Here is a 17971-nt window from a genome sequence, read left to right as displayed (position 1 = left end):
AACTTAAACAAAATATTTATCTTTCTTTCTTTATTTGAATGTATAACTATGATTGTCTGTTTTTTCTATTTTTTATTCATATGAATTAATGTATGGTTGTATGTTATATGTAGATATGTGTATATCTATTATTTGTAGCATATTACTATATTTACGTTATTGTTACTTTCTGTTTGACTTAAGATGAACCAAATAATTGCTTAAAAAAAATTAATAAAAAAATAACACCTTGGGCCTACACGAGTGCAACAGAAAAACATTGTGGTAAGAGTGCTTTCCAACAAGAAGCACTTCAGAAATAGCTTAAATTGCATTTATCAGGACTCATGGTATCTTAAAAAACTAATCCAAATTGCAAACTAAATCCAACCCTGAATATTTTATATAATTTTGAAATGAGTTTGTGAACCCGCAACCTCATATTCATATAGAATGAGATGTAAAGAACTGTGAACTGTCAAAAAGTGATAAGGTATAGCTAAGGGTGGTCCAGACCAACCTTACGAAAGTATGACTTACAGAAGGTATACTTAACTAAGAATGTTTTGAGAAACATGTATTAACGATAAGGTTTAGGTAAGGTTAAGGTACAACTTAAGAACGACGTAGCATTAATAAACGCCATCTTTGTCTCATAGATCTCAGACGCTTCATAATGAGTTTTTCTGTGTGTTTAAGATTAGAATAATTAAGTCAGAGTGAGAGTTAATGGATTAGTAGAGCTGCATGATTTAGGAAGGGGAAAAAATAACTGTGATTTTTCTGGTTAAAATATGATTTTTAAAACCAATATGGAAAAAAACAAACACCAGGTTTGTTGTGCTTTTGTAACGGAGGCCAGCGAGGAGGTGCTGTGCGGGTAAACCTCACTCCCCTGATCTCAAGAGACGCACTAGTGGCTGCAATCTTTAGCCTCCTTGTTAGTACGTCTGCCTCCCATGCCGGAGACCCGCGTTCGAGACCAACTCGGAACGAGAACAAGAACGAGGTGTGGCGGTGAGGACCCGGGAGAGAGGTGTTACATTGGTGCCGTGACCCGGATGGGAGTGAGTTTTAGGGGGGGGTGAGTGTAACAGAGGCCAGCGAGTAGGTGCTGTGCAGGTAAACCTCACTCCCCTGATCTCAAGAGATGCACTAGCGACTGACGCTAGTGGCTGCAGTCTTTAGCCTCCTCATTAGTGCATCCGCCTCCCATATCGGAGACCCACTCGGAGCAAGAATGAGGTGTGGCGGTGAGGACCCGCGCGAGAGGGGTTACACTTCTTTGTAGGGCTGCACAATTTGGCCCAACATTTTCTGCTATTATATTATAATAATCACTGCAAAAAATGCTTTTCTTACTTAGATTTTTTTGTCTTGTTTCCAGCCAAAATATCTAAAAATACCATGAAAATCAAGAAGTATTTTCTAGAAGTAAAGATTATTGTCTTGTTTTCAGAAAAAAACAAGTCAAAGTTAAGTGAGTTTTTCTTTAGTTTTTCCTTAGAACAAGCAAAATTATTTATAGGTGCTGTGCAGGTAAACCTCACTCCCCTGATCTCAAGAGATGCACTAGCGACTGACGCTAGTGGCTGCAGTCTTTAGCCTCCTCATTAGTGCATCCGCCTCCCATATCGGAGACCCACTCGGAGCAAGAATGAGGTGTGGCGGTGAGGACCCGCGCGAGAGGGGTTACACTTCTTTGTAGGGCTGCACAATTTGGCCCAACATTTTCTGCTATTATATTATAATAATCACTGCAAAAAATGCTTTTCTTACTTAGATTTTTTTGTCTTGTTTCTTGTTTTCCACGAAAATCAAGAAGTATTTTCTAGAAGTAAAGATTATTGTCTTGTTTTCAGAAAAAAACAAGTCAAAGTTAAGTGAGTTTTTCTTTAGTTTTTCCTTAGAACAAGCAAAATTATTTAGCTTGTTTCAAGCCAAAACTCACTTAATTTTGACTTGTTTTTTTCTGAAAGCAACAACAATTTTGCCCGATTGAGGACTATTTAGAGGAGTTCCTCGAGCTCTCACATCAAGTGCCCTGGAACAATGACACTCTAAAGACCGTTTTCTGGTGCGGCCTAGATGATCACCTGTATCAACAGGTTCCAGCAGGTGCTACTCCAGGTTCTATTCAAGAATATATTGATGTATTCTGAGGTTGTGTGGATCACCGTTTACAGTACAGGAAGCACTTCCCAAGTCCGCTGCCATGAGTAGGGTTCCTGAACCTGTTCCAGTTTTCGATTCTGAGCCCATTCCTGAGCCTATTGTCCCCATAACCTCTGCCATAAGCTTCTAGTGTCTGTTCCATCCCCAGAGCCCGCTCCAGTGTTGGCTCCAGCCCCAGGGCTCACTCCAGTGTGGGCTCCAGCCCCCGAATCCAGCCCGAAGAGGGCTCCTGCCCCCAAGTTTGGCCCAGTGAGGGCTCCTGCCCCCGAGTTTAACCCAGTGAGGGCTCCTGTCCCCGTGTTTAGCCCAAGGAGGTCTCCAGTCCCTGAATCCCCTCCAGAGCGCACTCCTGTGCCCGCGCCTCTAGAGCCCGCTCCTCGAAAGCGACCTCCAGAGCGCCCTCATGACCCCGTTTTAGCCAAGATGCCTGTAATTCTCCCCAAGTATTTTTTTGAGGGGGATTATAGGGCTCCAGCCATAGAGGCTGCTCTGTTGGCTGAAGTCTCTGGTTTGGCAGACATGACGTAAACTGGCTCTGGCATGGTGGGTACTGCAGGATTACGGTACCTAATCTGCATTTCCCACAGTAAATGAGGAACTGCTTAGTAAGTGGGCAAAGCCCATTTTTTTGGCCCAGATTCCATGCAACAGTGGTCTCAGGCATTAAATAGTTCCAGTGGTCAGTAAGTGACAGCAAAGTCCGCAAAGCTCCTCCACATAACTCTCCAGGGATCGATCTCTCGGATACCCCTTTTCCACCAATTCAGTTTGGGTGCTGGTTCGAAGCTAGAGCCAAGTTTCAAATCGGTTCTTTGTCTTTCGACACCCAAAGCACCAGCTCCGAACCAGGAAAAGTGGTTCGAAAGTAGCACCAAAACATTGGGCTAGAAGTAAGAACTGCTTGTGTCAGGGGCTGGGGGCGGGGTTACCGTGACCAACAAAATACTTTTAACCCCCATATTTGAAATAACAGCTAAACACGAACACGTTGGATTCGCTGTGTTGCCATGAACATCAATGGCAACGCAACATCCACCATTGTTGATGGTGTTTAGGCTTGTTCGGAATGGCTTGCCGGACCGGTCAGTGCGTGGCACCGGTGTGCCGGGGGAGCGACTGGAAGACAGATGGCTCTTTATGCTTTTGGATCATTCCCGTGGCGCTTGTGCCGATGCATCCTGCACAAGCCCGTTGTGTTTGGCGCTGCCGCGCTACCGTTGCTAGGGGAAATGAGACGTATTCAGATGCCGTAAGACCTGGCTCTGTGGTGGCTCTCTAGCCAGTGGAAAGGTACACCGGTTCATAGAAGGCTCGCCAGTCGAACCAACTCCGAACCAGCAATAGCACTGGGGAAAAGGGGTATAAGAGAGCTGCAAGAGCTGCACTGCTGGGTTCATTTTTAACGGTCTAACTTTTTGTAACAAACGTTAACTGGAGACATGTTGCAGTGTGAACTTGTGTAGTATTATTTGCAGAAATGTGAATTAAACACAAACTAAACAAAGACTTGGCTTGGTAAACATGAACTAAACATGGACAGAAACACAGAACTCACCAACAGTGTTACAGGCAACGAAGCTAGACAAGAGACAATAGGAACATGAGGGCTATTTATACTAACAGACTAATGACAAACAAGGAACACCTGTGAACAATCAGTCAAAGAACCAATTAGAACATAAAACACATGACTAGAACAACCAATCAGGATATGACCCAATCACAAGGGGTGCATATGGCAGAATAACACGAGTAAGGGAAGCACATGACAAATAGGAAGCATGACAGCGAGAAATACAAAATAAAAGATATGAAAATATAAACATGAAACATAACCCTAAACCATGTGACAGAATTAAACAAGAAATGATGTAACATTTCCACAATATTTACAGCTAGTCTATTAGCACGCGAATAGCATTACCTGAGGTAATTTTCCTTTTTACTGAAGGTAAAAGTCACCTTAATATTTACTGATATTATCCATAATGATTACTGAGATGGCACATTCAGATGGGACTAAAATCACTGAGAAGCTCTGGTTATATTTACTCTATCCCACCACTCCATGTAAAACTAATCCTGTCCAAATAGGGTTTATCAAAGAACATAATCAGGCTCCCACATTTACATGATTTTTCATATGAATGTGTTAATGTGATGTTTTAATTAGACAGATCACAACTGAACTGTCTTTCTTCAGAGTGAATGCGCAGATGATTGTTGAAATTGCCATTTTCATCAGTGTGGCAAGGTTTGGATTTTCTTTCCAGAATGAGCTTTCGTTTCGTGCCGTTTCAGGTTTGTGTGATATGAGAAACTCTTTTCACACAGAACACACTTGTAAGGCTTCTCTCCAGTGTGAACTCTCATGTGAATCTTAAGGTTTCCTTTAACCGTGAAGCTCTTTCCACACTCTTGGCAGGTGAAAGGCTTCTCTCCAGTGTGAACTCTCATGTGAATCTTAAGGTTTCCTTTAACCGTGAAGCTCTTTCCACACTCTTGGCAGGTGAAAGGCTTCTCTCCAGTGTGAACTCTCATGTGATTCTCAAAGTTTGCTCTCTGTGAGAAACTCTTTCCACACTGGTGACATATAAAACAGTTCTCCCCTGAGTGAATCCTCATGTGAAGATCAAGGTGTGCTTTATATATGAAACTCTTTTCACACTGATCACAAACAAACGGCTTCTCTCCAGTGTGAATTGTCATGTGGGCATTAAGGTACTTTTTCTGATTAAAATGCTTTCCACAGTGACAGCATATGAATGGCTTCTCTCCAGTGTGAACTCTCATGTGAATTTTAAGATTTTCTTTTCGTGTGAAGCTTTTCCCACACAGTTTGCAGGTGAAAGGCTTCTCGCCGGTGTGAATTCTCATGTGAATTTCAAGATTTTCTTTTTGCGTGAAGCTTTTCCCACATAGTTTGCAGGTGTAAGGCTTCTCTCCAGTGTGAACTCTCATGTGAATTTTAAGAGTTTCTTTTCGTGTGAAGTTCTTCCCACACAGTTTGCAGGTGTAAGGCTTCTCTCCGTTGTGTTTTCTCATGTGAATTTTAAGATTTTCTTTTCGTGTGAAGCTCTTCCCACACAGTTTGCAGGTGTAAGACGTCTCTCCAGTGTGAACTCTCATGTGGGAATTAAGGGTATTTTTCTGTGTAAATCTCTTTCCACACTGAGAGCATATGAAAGCCTTCTCTCCAGCATGGATTTTCATGTGAATGTTAAGATTTCCTTTTAGTGAGAAACCCTTCCCACAGTGTTGGCAGGTGAAAGGGCTCTCTCCAGTGTGAACTTTCATCTGGACTTCAAAGTTTCTAGTTTCTGTTTTATGAGTTTTTGAGTAACTAAAATATTTCACCCCAACCATGAAATCATGACATTTCTCATACTGATCTTTCTCTTCCATTTTATTCAGCTCTTGACTCTCTTCTTTCAGTGCCATCAGGTCTAGGGTGAACAGAAACAAGAACAAGTTAACACCAGTTTAATGACACAAACAACAGACAGGACATCAATTCCAACAAGTATGCTAGATCCTATACACAACAAACAACTTAAAATAGGTGTAACCTGTAATCTCAAAACCTCTTAGGGTGAGCATAAGTGCCATTTTTCCTGAACATATCCTTGCCAGAATTTGTTTTGGATTTGTTTTCCTGTTTTCATACTTGCTGAAGGTAATGATCGAAAAGTAGTTTGATCAATAACATGCAGGCATTGTACATAATGGACCAATCATGGTGTGAGAAGGTGGGATCTACGGTCAAAGCGATGCAAATATGAGTACATACTAGGTGTGTTCAGCTTAAAGCGGCGCGGCTCAGACCAATCAGTGTTTGACATCAAAAGTACCTTGAGAGCGTTTTGAAAGCATAAGGAACTGTCTGTATGGTACTTTGATGTCATACACTGATCGGTCTGCACATGCAAATAAAGCCAAAATCTAGATATTTTAGGCAATATAGAAATCCTGGCCAGGACGCATCCGGGAAAAATGGCACATATGGTCACCCTAAAATCTCTTCAATATTCTTAACTCTTTGCTTCTTTAGGAAATGTCCAAAATACTCTCAAGCTGAAAGTTATCAAAGCCCTTATAGTCCCTCATTAACACCTCACACGTCTGCGACGCATTACGGCTCCAACAAGGTTTAGTTCCATCCTCCAGATGGCGCCAACTCACACCAGAAGCGTTTCAGAAGCGAAGCATCTGAATTTGCGAGACCACATGATTTGCCTGTCCGACGTGGTTTTTCTTGATTTTTGGGGTTCTACCATGGGTAATGTTTTATGTTATGTTTAATTGTGTTTATTGTTGTGTTTATTGCAATGCCCTACTTTGTTGTGCTGTAGATTACAGTTAATACACTTCAAAGTCCAGTTATGAACCACAAGGATAAAATATGTATAGCTGTGTTTTAGTCATTTAAAAAAACACCCTTAATTATCTTGTATCTGTATTTCAAATTCAGTCCCTGTGAGCAGGAGGAGAACACTGGCATTTGTTCTCCTACTGAAAAGTCTACAGAGGGGCAGATGGAGAAGGAGATGGTATTGGGTGTATCCGCTCAACCAAAGGAGACAACAAGTTAATTTTCATCATCTTGTGGCTGAACTGAGGCTGGACAGCCAACGGCATCATCAGTGTAGAGCAGAGGGATGAGGAACTGGAGAGAAAACTGAACAAAACAACAGCAGGTAAGCACACCAATGATCTGACAAAAGACAATAGCAAACACTCCACATATATAGCAGTCCTGACGAGCTTCAGGTGTACTGAACTGATTAGCTCGGCGGCTGAGAAGCATTTTCCCAGCAACGAGCTCCGCCAACACGTGACAAGGAAACAGACAAAACAAACAGGAATGAACGCACAGACCTGTGAACCGTGACTGTACTCCTCCTAAGAGAGAGGAGCCTATCAGAGGTGCCTACCTGTCAATTGTAATCATTGATAAGGGAGTGAAGCAGTATGTCCCTTGTGGGAACCCAACTTCTCTCCTCCAGACAGTAACCTTCCCAGTAGAGGTCTTCACGGGTCTACTTGGATCTGAAAAAACTGAGGTCCGACCCAAGACCCGAGCGGGTTCGTGTCCAAAATTTCTACGAGTGCCTCGGACACGGGTTGCGTTCGGTATTAGCGGCCTTGGGTCTTGGGTAATTTAAAATAAATGTGCTTTTTTTCTTTGTGTTCAGAAGCCTTTAAATAAATGCAGTCGGGTCAGACTCGGGTCTAATTTCATCGGGTCTGTCTCGGGTCGGGTTTTTCTTTTTTTTTTTATAATTTATGCACGTCGGGTTCGGGCAAGAAGTGATTCGGGTTGGGTGCAGTCCACCAAATACTGGAATGCTCCCTTCCGTCTCGAGTCCACAATACATCTGACCGAATAAACGGGTTCCTCATCTATGAGACGCGGCGGTGGGGGAACCGGAGCAGGCGGATTAACAGGGGAAAGAAAAATAGGTTTTAATTTGGAAACATGATAAACAAAATGCATTCTCCTGTACGCTGGAGGAAGTTTGAGGCGGATTGCCACTGGACTAAGAATTTTAGTGACAGTGAATGGGCCAATAAATTTGGGAGCAAGCTTATTACAATCAGAGCGGAGAGGAATATTTTTGGAAGAAAGCCACACTTTTTGACCAACGACGTAGATGGGGGGCTTCGTCTGAGCCTTAGTGCGCGCACCCACCTGAAGGAGAGCCTGTCTGGCTTTCCCCCAGGTGCGGCGGCACCTCTGGACAAATGCGTGGGCAGAGGGAACCACAACTTCAGATTCCAGACTGGGAAAAATTGGTGGCTGGTAACCTAAACTACACTCTAACGGAGATAGGCCCGTAGATGACACTGGTAATGAGTTGTGTGCATACTCCACCCATGAAAGTTGCTGGCTCCAGGAGGACAGGTTCTGAGAGACCAAACATCACAACACCCGCTCCAAATCTTGATTGGCCTTCTCTGTCTGATCATTGCTCTTAGGGTGAAAACCAGAGAAAAGACCAACACTCGCCACGAGCAGCTTACAAAATTCTCTCCAAGAGGAGAGAGGCCATGAATGCGAAAAATGCGATCAATGACAGCAGTCGTTGTCTCTCTGGCAGAGGGTAATTTAGGCAGAGGAATGAAATGGGCCGCCATCGAGAACTGGTCCACTACGGTCAGAACCACTGTGTTGCCCTGAGTGGGGGGAGTGCCGTAACAAAATCGAGCGAAATGTGGGACCAGGGTCTCGAAGGGACTGACAGCGGCTGAAGGAGTCCAGCAGGGGGTCGATTGGAAATAAAATATTTACAAAAATGTGAGGGGTGTACTCACTTCTGTGAGATACTGTAAGTGCCCTAGCAGGACAATATGGCACAAGAAGTTCAGAGATATAACTTGGTGCACAACCAGACAATGCCTTATAAACAAACAGACAATAAACAAACAACCCTGAATTTAACGGGAAGCCAATGAAGGGATGATAAAACAGGGGAAATGTGATCCCTCTTTTTAGACCCAGTCAAAAGTCTTGCCACAGCATTTTGAACAGCTCACAATCGTGACAATGAAGATTGAGAGTAATAAAGAGAGTTACAATAATCCAATAGAGATGTAACAAGTGCTTGAATCACAACTTCCATATCCTTCCTTGAAAGAAGATGCTTCAACTTTGCAATAGATCTCATATGGAAAAAACTTGCTCTAATAACAGCACTAATTTGTTTATTAAAAAAATAGAGAAGAGTCAAAAATCACTCCAAGGTTTTTGAATTGTTTGCATACATTAGTTAAAAGAGGAGCAGGAGACGAGTGTGCAGGACAACCTAATATTAAAACCTCAGTTTTATCCTCATTCAACTGCAGGAAATTATTAGACATCCATGTCTTAATATCATGTAAACATTTCAATAACACATCAAATGAAACAGCAGTATCAAGCCTTACTGGTAGATAAAACTGAGAATCATCCGCATAACAATGATATGAAATACTGTATTTTTTTAAAATGTGGACCAGGAGAAGCATATAAAGGGAAAACAGTAAAGATCCCAAAATGGATCCCTGGGGCACTCAACACAAGACAGGTGCAGAGGATTAGAAAAAAAATTCCTAAATTTACAGAAAAAGTCCTGCTCTCGAGATACGAGGCAAACCACTTTAATGCAATGCCTCGAATACCTACAATACATTCAAGTCGATCAAGAAGAATGCTATGGACAATGGTGTCAAATGCAACCAACACAACGCAATCACCTGAATCTAGAGAAAGCAGCATGTCATTTGTAACTCTAAATAGAGCTGACTCAGTACTGTGTAATGATCTAAAACCAGACTGAAACTTATCTAAAACATTAAAAGAATCCAAAAAAACGACTGAAGTTATAAAAACACTTTCTCCAAACGCTTGCTGATAAAAGGCAACTTAGAAATTGGCCGAGAGTTACAGCACATTGCTGGGTCAAGCTGAGGTTTTTTCAGTAGAGGTTGCACAACTACATGATTAAAACTGGCTGGAACAACACTTTTGGCTAAAGAGTTGTTCACTATAGCTGTTACAATAGGACTAATAGCAGGAACAACATCTTTAAAAAGATGTGCAGGAATAATATTTAACTTAGAACCAGAACACTTCATAGTAGAAACAATATCATCTAGCTGATGTGATAAAACAAGTTGAAAGGAAGACAAACAACTTGTGGTACAAGGCAATTGCAAATGAAGTGATTCAGAAGGAGCAATAGAGGTTCTGATAGCATACATTTTTTGAGTAAAATAGTTTTAAAAATCCTCACAAAGCTCAGAGGAGGCCTCAGATAATAAATTCATAGTTGGGTTTAAAAGAGAGTCATCATATCAAACAGAGCTTTTGGTCTATTCACATTATCAGCAATTAACAAGAGGAGCAGGAGACGAGTGTGCAGGACAACCTAATATTAAAACCTCAGTTTTATCCTCATTCAACTGCAGGAAATTATTAGACATCCATGTCTTAATATCATGTAAACATTTCAATAACACATCAAATGAAACAGCAGTATCAAGCCTTACTGGTAGATAAAACTGAGAATCATCCGCATAACAATGATATGAAATACTGTATTTTTTTAAAATGTGGACCAGGAGAAGCATATAAAGGGAAAACAGTAAAGATCCCAAAATGGATCCCTGGGGCACTCAACACAAGACAGGTGCAGAGGATTAGAAAAAAAATTCCTAAATTTACAGAAAAAGTCCTGCTCTCGAGATACGAGGCAAACCACTTTAATGCAATGCCTCGAATACCTACAATACATTCAAGTCGATCAAGAAGAATGCTATGGACAATGGTGTCAAATGCAACCAACACAACGCAATCACCTGAATCTAGAGAAAGCAGAATGTCATTTGTAACTCTAAATAGAGCTGACTCAGTACTGTGTAATGATCTAAAACCAGACTGAAACTTATCTAAAACATTAAAAGAATCCAAAAAAACGACTCAAGTTATAAAAACACTTTCTCCAAACGCTTGCTGATAAAAGGCAACTTAGAAATTGGCCGAGAGTTACAGCACATTGCTGGGTCAAGCTGAGGTTTTTTCAGTAGAGGTTGCACAACTACATGATTAAAACTGGCTGGAACAACACCTTTGGCTAAAGAGTTGTTCACTATAGCTGTTACAATAGGACTAATAGCAGGAACAACATCTTTAAAAAGATGTGCAGGAATAATATTTAACTTAGAACCAGAACACTTCATAGTAGAAACAATATCATCTAGCTGATGTGATAAAACAAGTTGAAAGGAAGACAAACAACTTGTGGTACAAGGCAATTGCAAATGAAGTGATTCAGAAGGAGCAATAGAGGTTCTGATAGCATACATTTTTTGAGTAAAATAGTTTTAAAAATCCTCACAAAGCTCAGAGGAGGCCTCAGATAATAAATTCATAGTTGAGTCAATCATATCAAACAGAGCTTTTGGTCTATTCACATTATCAGCAATTAACTGAGAGAAAAGATTTAGCATGTTTTACTGCTATTTGATAATTAGACAGACTTAACTTTAAGATATCAAAGGAAACGTGTAGCTTATCTTTTTTCCACTTTCACTCTGCTTTCCGACACTCTTGTCTAAGAGCACGGGTGGTTTCATTTAACCATGGCTGGCTAGCACTCTTTACCCTATTATGCTTAAGCGGAGCAACAGTGTCCAAAGATGTAGAATAAGCTTTATAAAATCCTTCAATCAAACTTTCAGTATCAGTTTCGTTAAGGATGTCATTGGTAACATGTAAAGAATAATGTTTAGAAAACAAATTTGCAGTGCTAGAATTAATAACTCTAGACAAATGTGAATGCTGAGCGAAAGTAGGTGATGGAGAAAAGCATTCACATTCAAACAAAACTGGATAATGATCAGACACACATGCCTCAATAACCTCCATGTTTGAGATCAAAAGGCCACGGGACAAAACCAAGTCAAGTGTATGACCAAAATTATGAGTTGGGCCACATACAGTGGGGAAAAAAAGTATTTAGTCAACCACCAATTGTGCAAGTTCTCTTGTTTGTAGGTGACCAAATACTTATTTTACTGAGGAATTTACCAATTAATTCTTTAAAAATCCTACAATGTGATTTTCTGGATTTTCTTTTCTCATTTTGTCTCTCATAGTTGAGGTATACCTATGATGAAAATTACAGGCCTCTCTCATCTTTTTAAGTGGGAGAACTTGCACAATTGGTGGCTGACTAAATACTTTTTTGCCCCACTGTACATATTGTTCAATATTCAGTGACTCTAAAAGAGTTACAAATTCCTTGACCAATGGTTTCGAAGGACAACAAAAATTAATATTAAATTCCCCAATGATTAGTAATCTATCAGCCCGAGTCACCAGATCAGACAGAAAATCAGAAAATTGACAAATAAAATCCTTATTCCATTTAGGGGGTCTGTAAACCAAAGCACATAGTAGTGTTGTCAAAAGACCCGGTATTTCGGTACCAAGTCGGTACTAAAAAAATGAAAATGTTACGGTACCTGGTTTTCTTAAGTACCAGCGGAATAACATGCGGAATACCCGGTCAACCCGGTTCTTGATGCGCTATCCGAAAGCTATCCTCTTCCAGTGTTGCCAAGTCCGCAGTTTTCCTGCGGAATTGGGCTGCTTTAACACTGTTGCCGCAGGTTGTTTTTCATGTCCGTGGGTTGAAAGACTACCCCATTAATGTGATATTTAGCCCCTGGAATGCGAATTTTACCAGGGGAACCCCACCAAAACATGTAAGTAAGGTAACGAAGTATTTGTACTTCGTTACTTGACACCTCTGCCTATAACTTTCATTACTGTAAAAAAAATGGGAGGACATAATGGTATTTACTATTTTTTACACACCAGAGGCTTTTAAATGAACTGTGTAACCAAAATATGCGTGTTAGAGAATGTACAAATGTATGGTTAACAGTGTTTATGTCATATCAGTCCGTCAGAAAAAGTTTTTTATTATTTTTTTTTTTAGTTAGTTAGTTGTAATTCTTGGCTGAATATCTCTAGCAGGTTTTAACAGCCCTTTAAAGTGAAATATGAACACGGTTTGGATTAAATAAATGTACAGTCAAATTTTATCTCCTCTATAGACTTTACTGTACAATGTTAGATCTAGTAACATCTTACAGTGAGTGAACAATATATTTTTAAAACATTAATTAATGTTTGTGAATGTTATTTAATACAAACACTTGATCATTCATGTTTGTTCATTGTGCATTAAATAATTTTAACAGATTGAACTTTGAAATTAACCCTAAGAAGAAGAATTGCCATATAACTATTGTTTATTGTTAGGTCATGTTATCTAACAAATAAAATCTTATTGTAAAGTGTTTTTTATACTACAGTTTCCATCTATTTGATATACACTTAATATGTTTAATCTTGTTTATGTTTAATCTTATCAAAATTTATTATAAAAGCTGAGGTTTGTTATTTCCTGAAAAGTTATATTTTAGCTGGTGTCAATGATCTAATGTTGCACTTGGTCAGACTCAGCCCATTGCTTTACTGAAGTATATTATATTTTCCTTTTACAGCTGCAGACTGAGGAAGATCCTGAAACACACCAGCAAACCCTAAAACAGACAACAGTTTACAGATGTTTTTCAGTTGCAGCAGAACTGTGACTAAACTTTTGGGTGAAACTTGTTTACTTTTTTTATACTTTTATTACTTGTGGGAAAACTTGAAACACTTTTAAATAAATATAAAGAAGGGCATTGGTTTTGTACATTTAATTTTTGTTTAACGTTATTAATAAAAATGTTGTTCAATTAGCATATTTTTGTGTTTTGCTTTGGTACCGAAATCGGTACAGAGAACCGTGGATTTTCACTGGTATTGGTACCGAATACTGAAATTTTGGTACCGTGACAACACTAGCACATAGTACAGGTCCCTTTACATCAACCTTCAATAGCTGGACTTCAAAACTGGAGAAAGTACAGTCACAGTTGTAGCGTCTCGACCAATCTGACACACTAATTTTTATTTGATTTAACAAATCAATTATTCATTAGGTTAACAAATCGTCACAGTCCCCTCACTCAATTAACTGGATGCCAGGATGTCTGCTGAACACCAGGCGCTCTGGTCACCATGACAACTAATCATGATATCACTGGTTTTATGACCCCCCAGGAATGTGAGAAGGATAGCCCACTCTTGTCCCAAGGAAAAGCAGAGTAGAAATGGACTGTGTTCTAGTTAATTCATAGAAAAACCGTTATTTGAATGAACACACATATTTCTTCAGGCCATTGAGTATATTATTGTCATTGTGTATTTTGTCTGTGATATTCTTAGACTATTTTAGTATGCTTGTGAGAGGACCCATTCCTGATCCTCCCTTTTCACTATATGTAATCCTACCTTGTTTAGTATCTATGAATTTGCCTTCTTATGATCGAAACAAGCGTGTATATTATATGGTGGTACATAGGCAATATATATTAGGGCCCTGAGAATCGTTAATAATTTCGATTTAAGTCCATTTGCAAATTACCATGCTTAGAGAACAAAGGGTCGTAAACCCTCCAGCAATTGCCACCTCCCGCTCGGAAATTCCATTTTGCTCATTGGACAAGCCCATCTTGAAAGGCGGAGATCTTCTCCGACCTTAAAGGCCCGGCTCCAGGGACCCGCCCCAGTCGGTGATTCAGTCAGAAGCAAAGATGATGTGAGAAAAACGCTTCAGGATACAAAGCATCTGTGCCAGGCCTCTCTTCGGCCTAGTCCTTTCCATTCATCAAGTGACACTGACTCAAACTGGTTCTTTTCATCAACTAATTTCAGCAAGATCTTGGACCTTAAGATTGCATCAGGAATCTTTTTCAGACATACGCAAGTATCAAACTTAGTCGATTTAATTGATGCATTAAGTATCAGTTACACCTTTTTACAAGGTTTGTTTGAACTAAGAATCTGACGTTTTCCCTCAGGTTTTAGATCTGCTGAATATGCAAAATGGTTCCATAAATGTCATTCCATATGTCTCTTTCTTTAGTGCTAAACTTTAACCCTTTCCTATACCAACTGTATGTGTGTGTGTGTGTGTATGTGTATGTTAGACCGGCTTAATGTGTTTATGTAGTATGTTAGACTAGTTTAAGTGTTTATGTAGTTAATAAAACCTTACTTGTATCACACTTGACGTGTTCAGTGTTTACTCATAACCGGAGTCAATAATCATGCAGATTTACGTTACAAACTTATAGAATTGTACAGTAAGAAAGTTATTTCCCTTAACCAGGAAATTAACGTTCTTAGAATTGACAAGACAGTTGACCCTGAGTGGTCAGCTAAATATCTACAGTGGATCTAAAATATGAATAGTTAATTATAACTAGTTATGGTTAATTATTCATATTTCCCCATGAGCTAATCCGCTACAGATTGGTGGAGAGAATGCGGGCATGATAAAACGAAAGTTATGAGTTTAAACACTGGCAACTTAAAAAGTGTGTGCTTGATAGCCCAGGTTAAAATAGGACGTGACTTCAGATGCCCGGTGGTGTCCCTATTTGCTGGCTTGTTGAGATGCAGATAAAGTGGGGGTTTGAATTGGTACCGCTATTATAATTGGTAGAGTCTTTATGTATTTCATGCTTAATGGCATCGGTGTAAGGTTAATCTGATTTTAGCAAAGAAACCCTAATTTCAGTATTAAAGCATAAATCTGTCCTGACAAAGCGTAAGTCTGAATCTCAGCTCAGCGGCATGTCCAAACTGTACCATAATGTAATATGCTTTAGTGAAGAAATCACAAAATTGCAGTATTGTTTAAATTGTTTCTTTGAAGAAGAAATCTCAGTACAGTTATATCAAGGTAGATGTGAGCGCTGCTCCCCTTTCTACAGCATAAAGGCCTTATAGTTTATAATTAGATTGAAGCAATTCATCTACACTTTGACTGCATATATATAAGCCGAGCAACCTGGTGGTCATTACTGTGTTTCACTCGCTGAGTGAAATTAAAGGTGTAATACTGTACTTTAGTACTCATATGTGAGGCAAACATAACTACATATATGTTTAAACCGGTTTTAACTTACAGTAAACACGTTTTGTAATTCTTTAAACAAGTCTTGAAGGCTGAAAGCACCACGTTCTAAAACTATGACTGTTTAACATAGACAGACATTAAACTGCATTAATTACACGGGCATGCATTGGTTACCGTGACAACAACGTGTCACAGGAAGTGCTAACGTCACATAGCACAACACGCCATGTTTGTAAACAAACCATTTGAAGCAGCTAAGCTAACACGACTTAGCATAGTTTCATTTTAGGCCAAGCTACTCAAATAGCTTTAACAATTAGGGGTTAACACTCTTTAATTGAAGCTCTTAAATACAGCATGCGTGTGTCCAGTGTGAAGCAATTTGAATTTAACCTAACCCCTCGTTTCTGATTTTTCCATTTCTCTTCCTTCTTGTTCTTCTTTTTCTATGTTTCTCAATCTTCAATTCATCTCAGCGAATTTAACTATCTTAGATCTATCCTTCCTGAATGCTATTGCTCAGTTACTAGTTAATTAAATCTAAATGTAATTACATTTTAACTGTCTATCTAGAGATGAATCATTAAGTTATTGGGTGTTTTTAGTGGCACAGTGAATAACGCGCTACGGAGGGCGGGGCACACACATGGCATGGCCCAGCATGGGAGCTGAACACGCAGCAGCTGTGACCAGACATGGTGTGTTGCCCAACACAAATCAGTTAATCACGAGTGCTACTGATTGTTCCTAATATCAGATTGATTACCCTGTTTTAATAATAGAAGTCAGCTAATTTTAAATCCATTTACATGTTATGCCCCCTTGATGTTCTCTCTGAACCTCAAAAGGAACCAGAGACATTTCTATTTTTGATTTGTTTATTTTCAAAAATAATCAGCATAATCTGAATAGAAATGCTCTCCTTTTCCTTCTGCTTTTCCCTTTTCTCCTTCATACCTCAGAGATGAAGCTTGTTTGGGGAACCGTCAGCAAATTCTGAGTGATAATTTGACAATAATTTGACAGTAGTCTTAAATCATCAATCAAAATCCTGTTTACGCCCTTTTCAGCAAAACATATGCTGACCCAAAACTATTTTAGCATTCACACTCTGTTTTGATCTTGTAGTAGTCTCTAGCCCTTACTCTCAACACCAGTGTGTCAAAACGTTGCAGAGGCTCAGACTAACTGCCCAGAATGCAGAACAGAGAGGGCTGGCCAGGCGTCGTGAGGAACACCCCCTTTACCCAGGCCCGACGACCACCTACTGAGCCGAAAGCAACTGGACACAGAGAGAGAAGTGTACCTCAGACTCAGGACTCAAGCGAGAGTTATGGCTACAAAAAGCTCACCAAAGTCATCATCTTCCTGACCCACAACCTAATGGGATTGAAACAGGAGGAAATCAATAGATTTAAAAAGGCTCTGACAGCTGCTGAACAGCAAGAGCACCTGGAAAAGGTAGCCAGAAAGGACCTGGAAAGGAAACACCCACACAAAATTACTATTAAAGCAGCAAATTCTGAGCTCTTAGACAAAGTTGCCAGAATTGAGACTCTGATCCAGCAGCTGAACAACACTCAAAACAAACTTGACATGGTCCAAAGAGAACTCAGGTACTCCTACAGGCGGCGAAAAGAGACGCAGTGGGAGAGACACCCTACTCCTGCATCCTCATTCAGCCGTGCAAACTCCCTCATATGCAACAAGCTACGAAGGGGAGAGCCAACACTTTCTGCTTAACAACTGACAGAACAGAACTGTAATACTTCCAAGCATCCCCGCAGCAGCGCATGATGTGACCCCCAGAAACTTTGACAAGCTAACCAGAAAACAATAGTTTCCTACTTTATGCAGTACGAGCAGTAATTTAGAACGGTGGAGTCGTTTTAAACAGTGCTTGCAAGCAGACCCAATAATCAACCTTATGTGTCTGTTTCATAAGTTAGTAACTTCTTCTCCATGCGCATACCAGTTCCTGATCAAAACCAGATAAAATTATAGTTTGAATGCACCTTCCTACGAGCAGTAAGAAGTTGTCAGTGCTATAATGTGTTTAAATCGTACGATAAGAAACTAACCTGACTTTAGCGAAGAAATCCTAATGTCTGTGTTAGTAGAGCACAAGTCTATTTTCTGACGACGAAATCTCAGGATTAGCAGCTCATATAAATGGTACCAGAATAAATCGGTCTGATTTTGGGCGAAGAAATCCCCTTCTTCAGTACTGTGTAGGTGATCTGAGCGATGCTCCTCATTTCACTGATTTAAGGCCTTAGTATGTGTTATGT

The 17971-nt window shown here is 40.0% G+C and overlaps 1 protein-coding gene across 1 annotated transcript in view; it reads right to left on the bottom strand.

The window, feature by feature from the left end:
• Nucleotides 1-1939: 1939 nt before the first annotated feature.
• Nucleotides 1940-17971, bottom strand: part of LOC107573819 (gastrula zinc finger protein XlCGF57.1-like) — a 28909-nt gene continuing 12877 nt past the window's right edge. Inside the window, exon 2 of the mRNA XM_016260272.1 lies at nt 1940-5600. Within this exon, the coding sequence (XP_016115758.1) occupies nt 4396-5595 (1200 nt within the window). The 5' untranslated portion in view covers nt 5596-5600 and the 3' untranslated portion in view covers nt 1940-4395. The remainder of the gene's footprint in view (nt 5601-17971) is intronic.

Source organism: Sinocyclocheilus grahami, unplaced genomic scaffold, assembly GCF_001515645.1.
Source record: "Sinocyclocheilus grahami isolate Dianchi unplaced genomic scaffold, SAMN03320097.WGS_v1.1 scaffold2042.1, whole genome shotgun sequence".
In the NCBI taxonomy this organism is placed as follows: Eukaryota; Metazoa; Chordata; class Actinopteri; order Cypriniformes; family Cyprinidae; genus Sinocyclocheilus; species Sinocyclocheilus grahami.
This window is presented reverse-complemented; position numbering and strand designations above follow the sequence as displayed.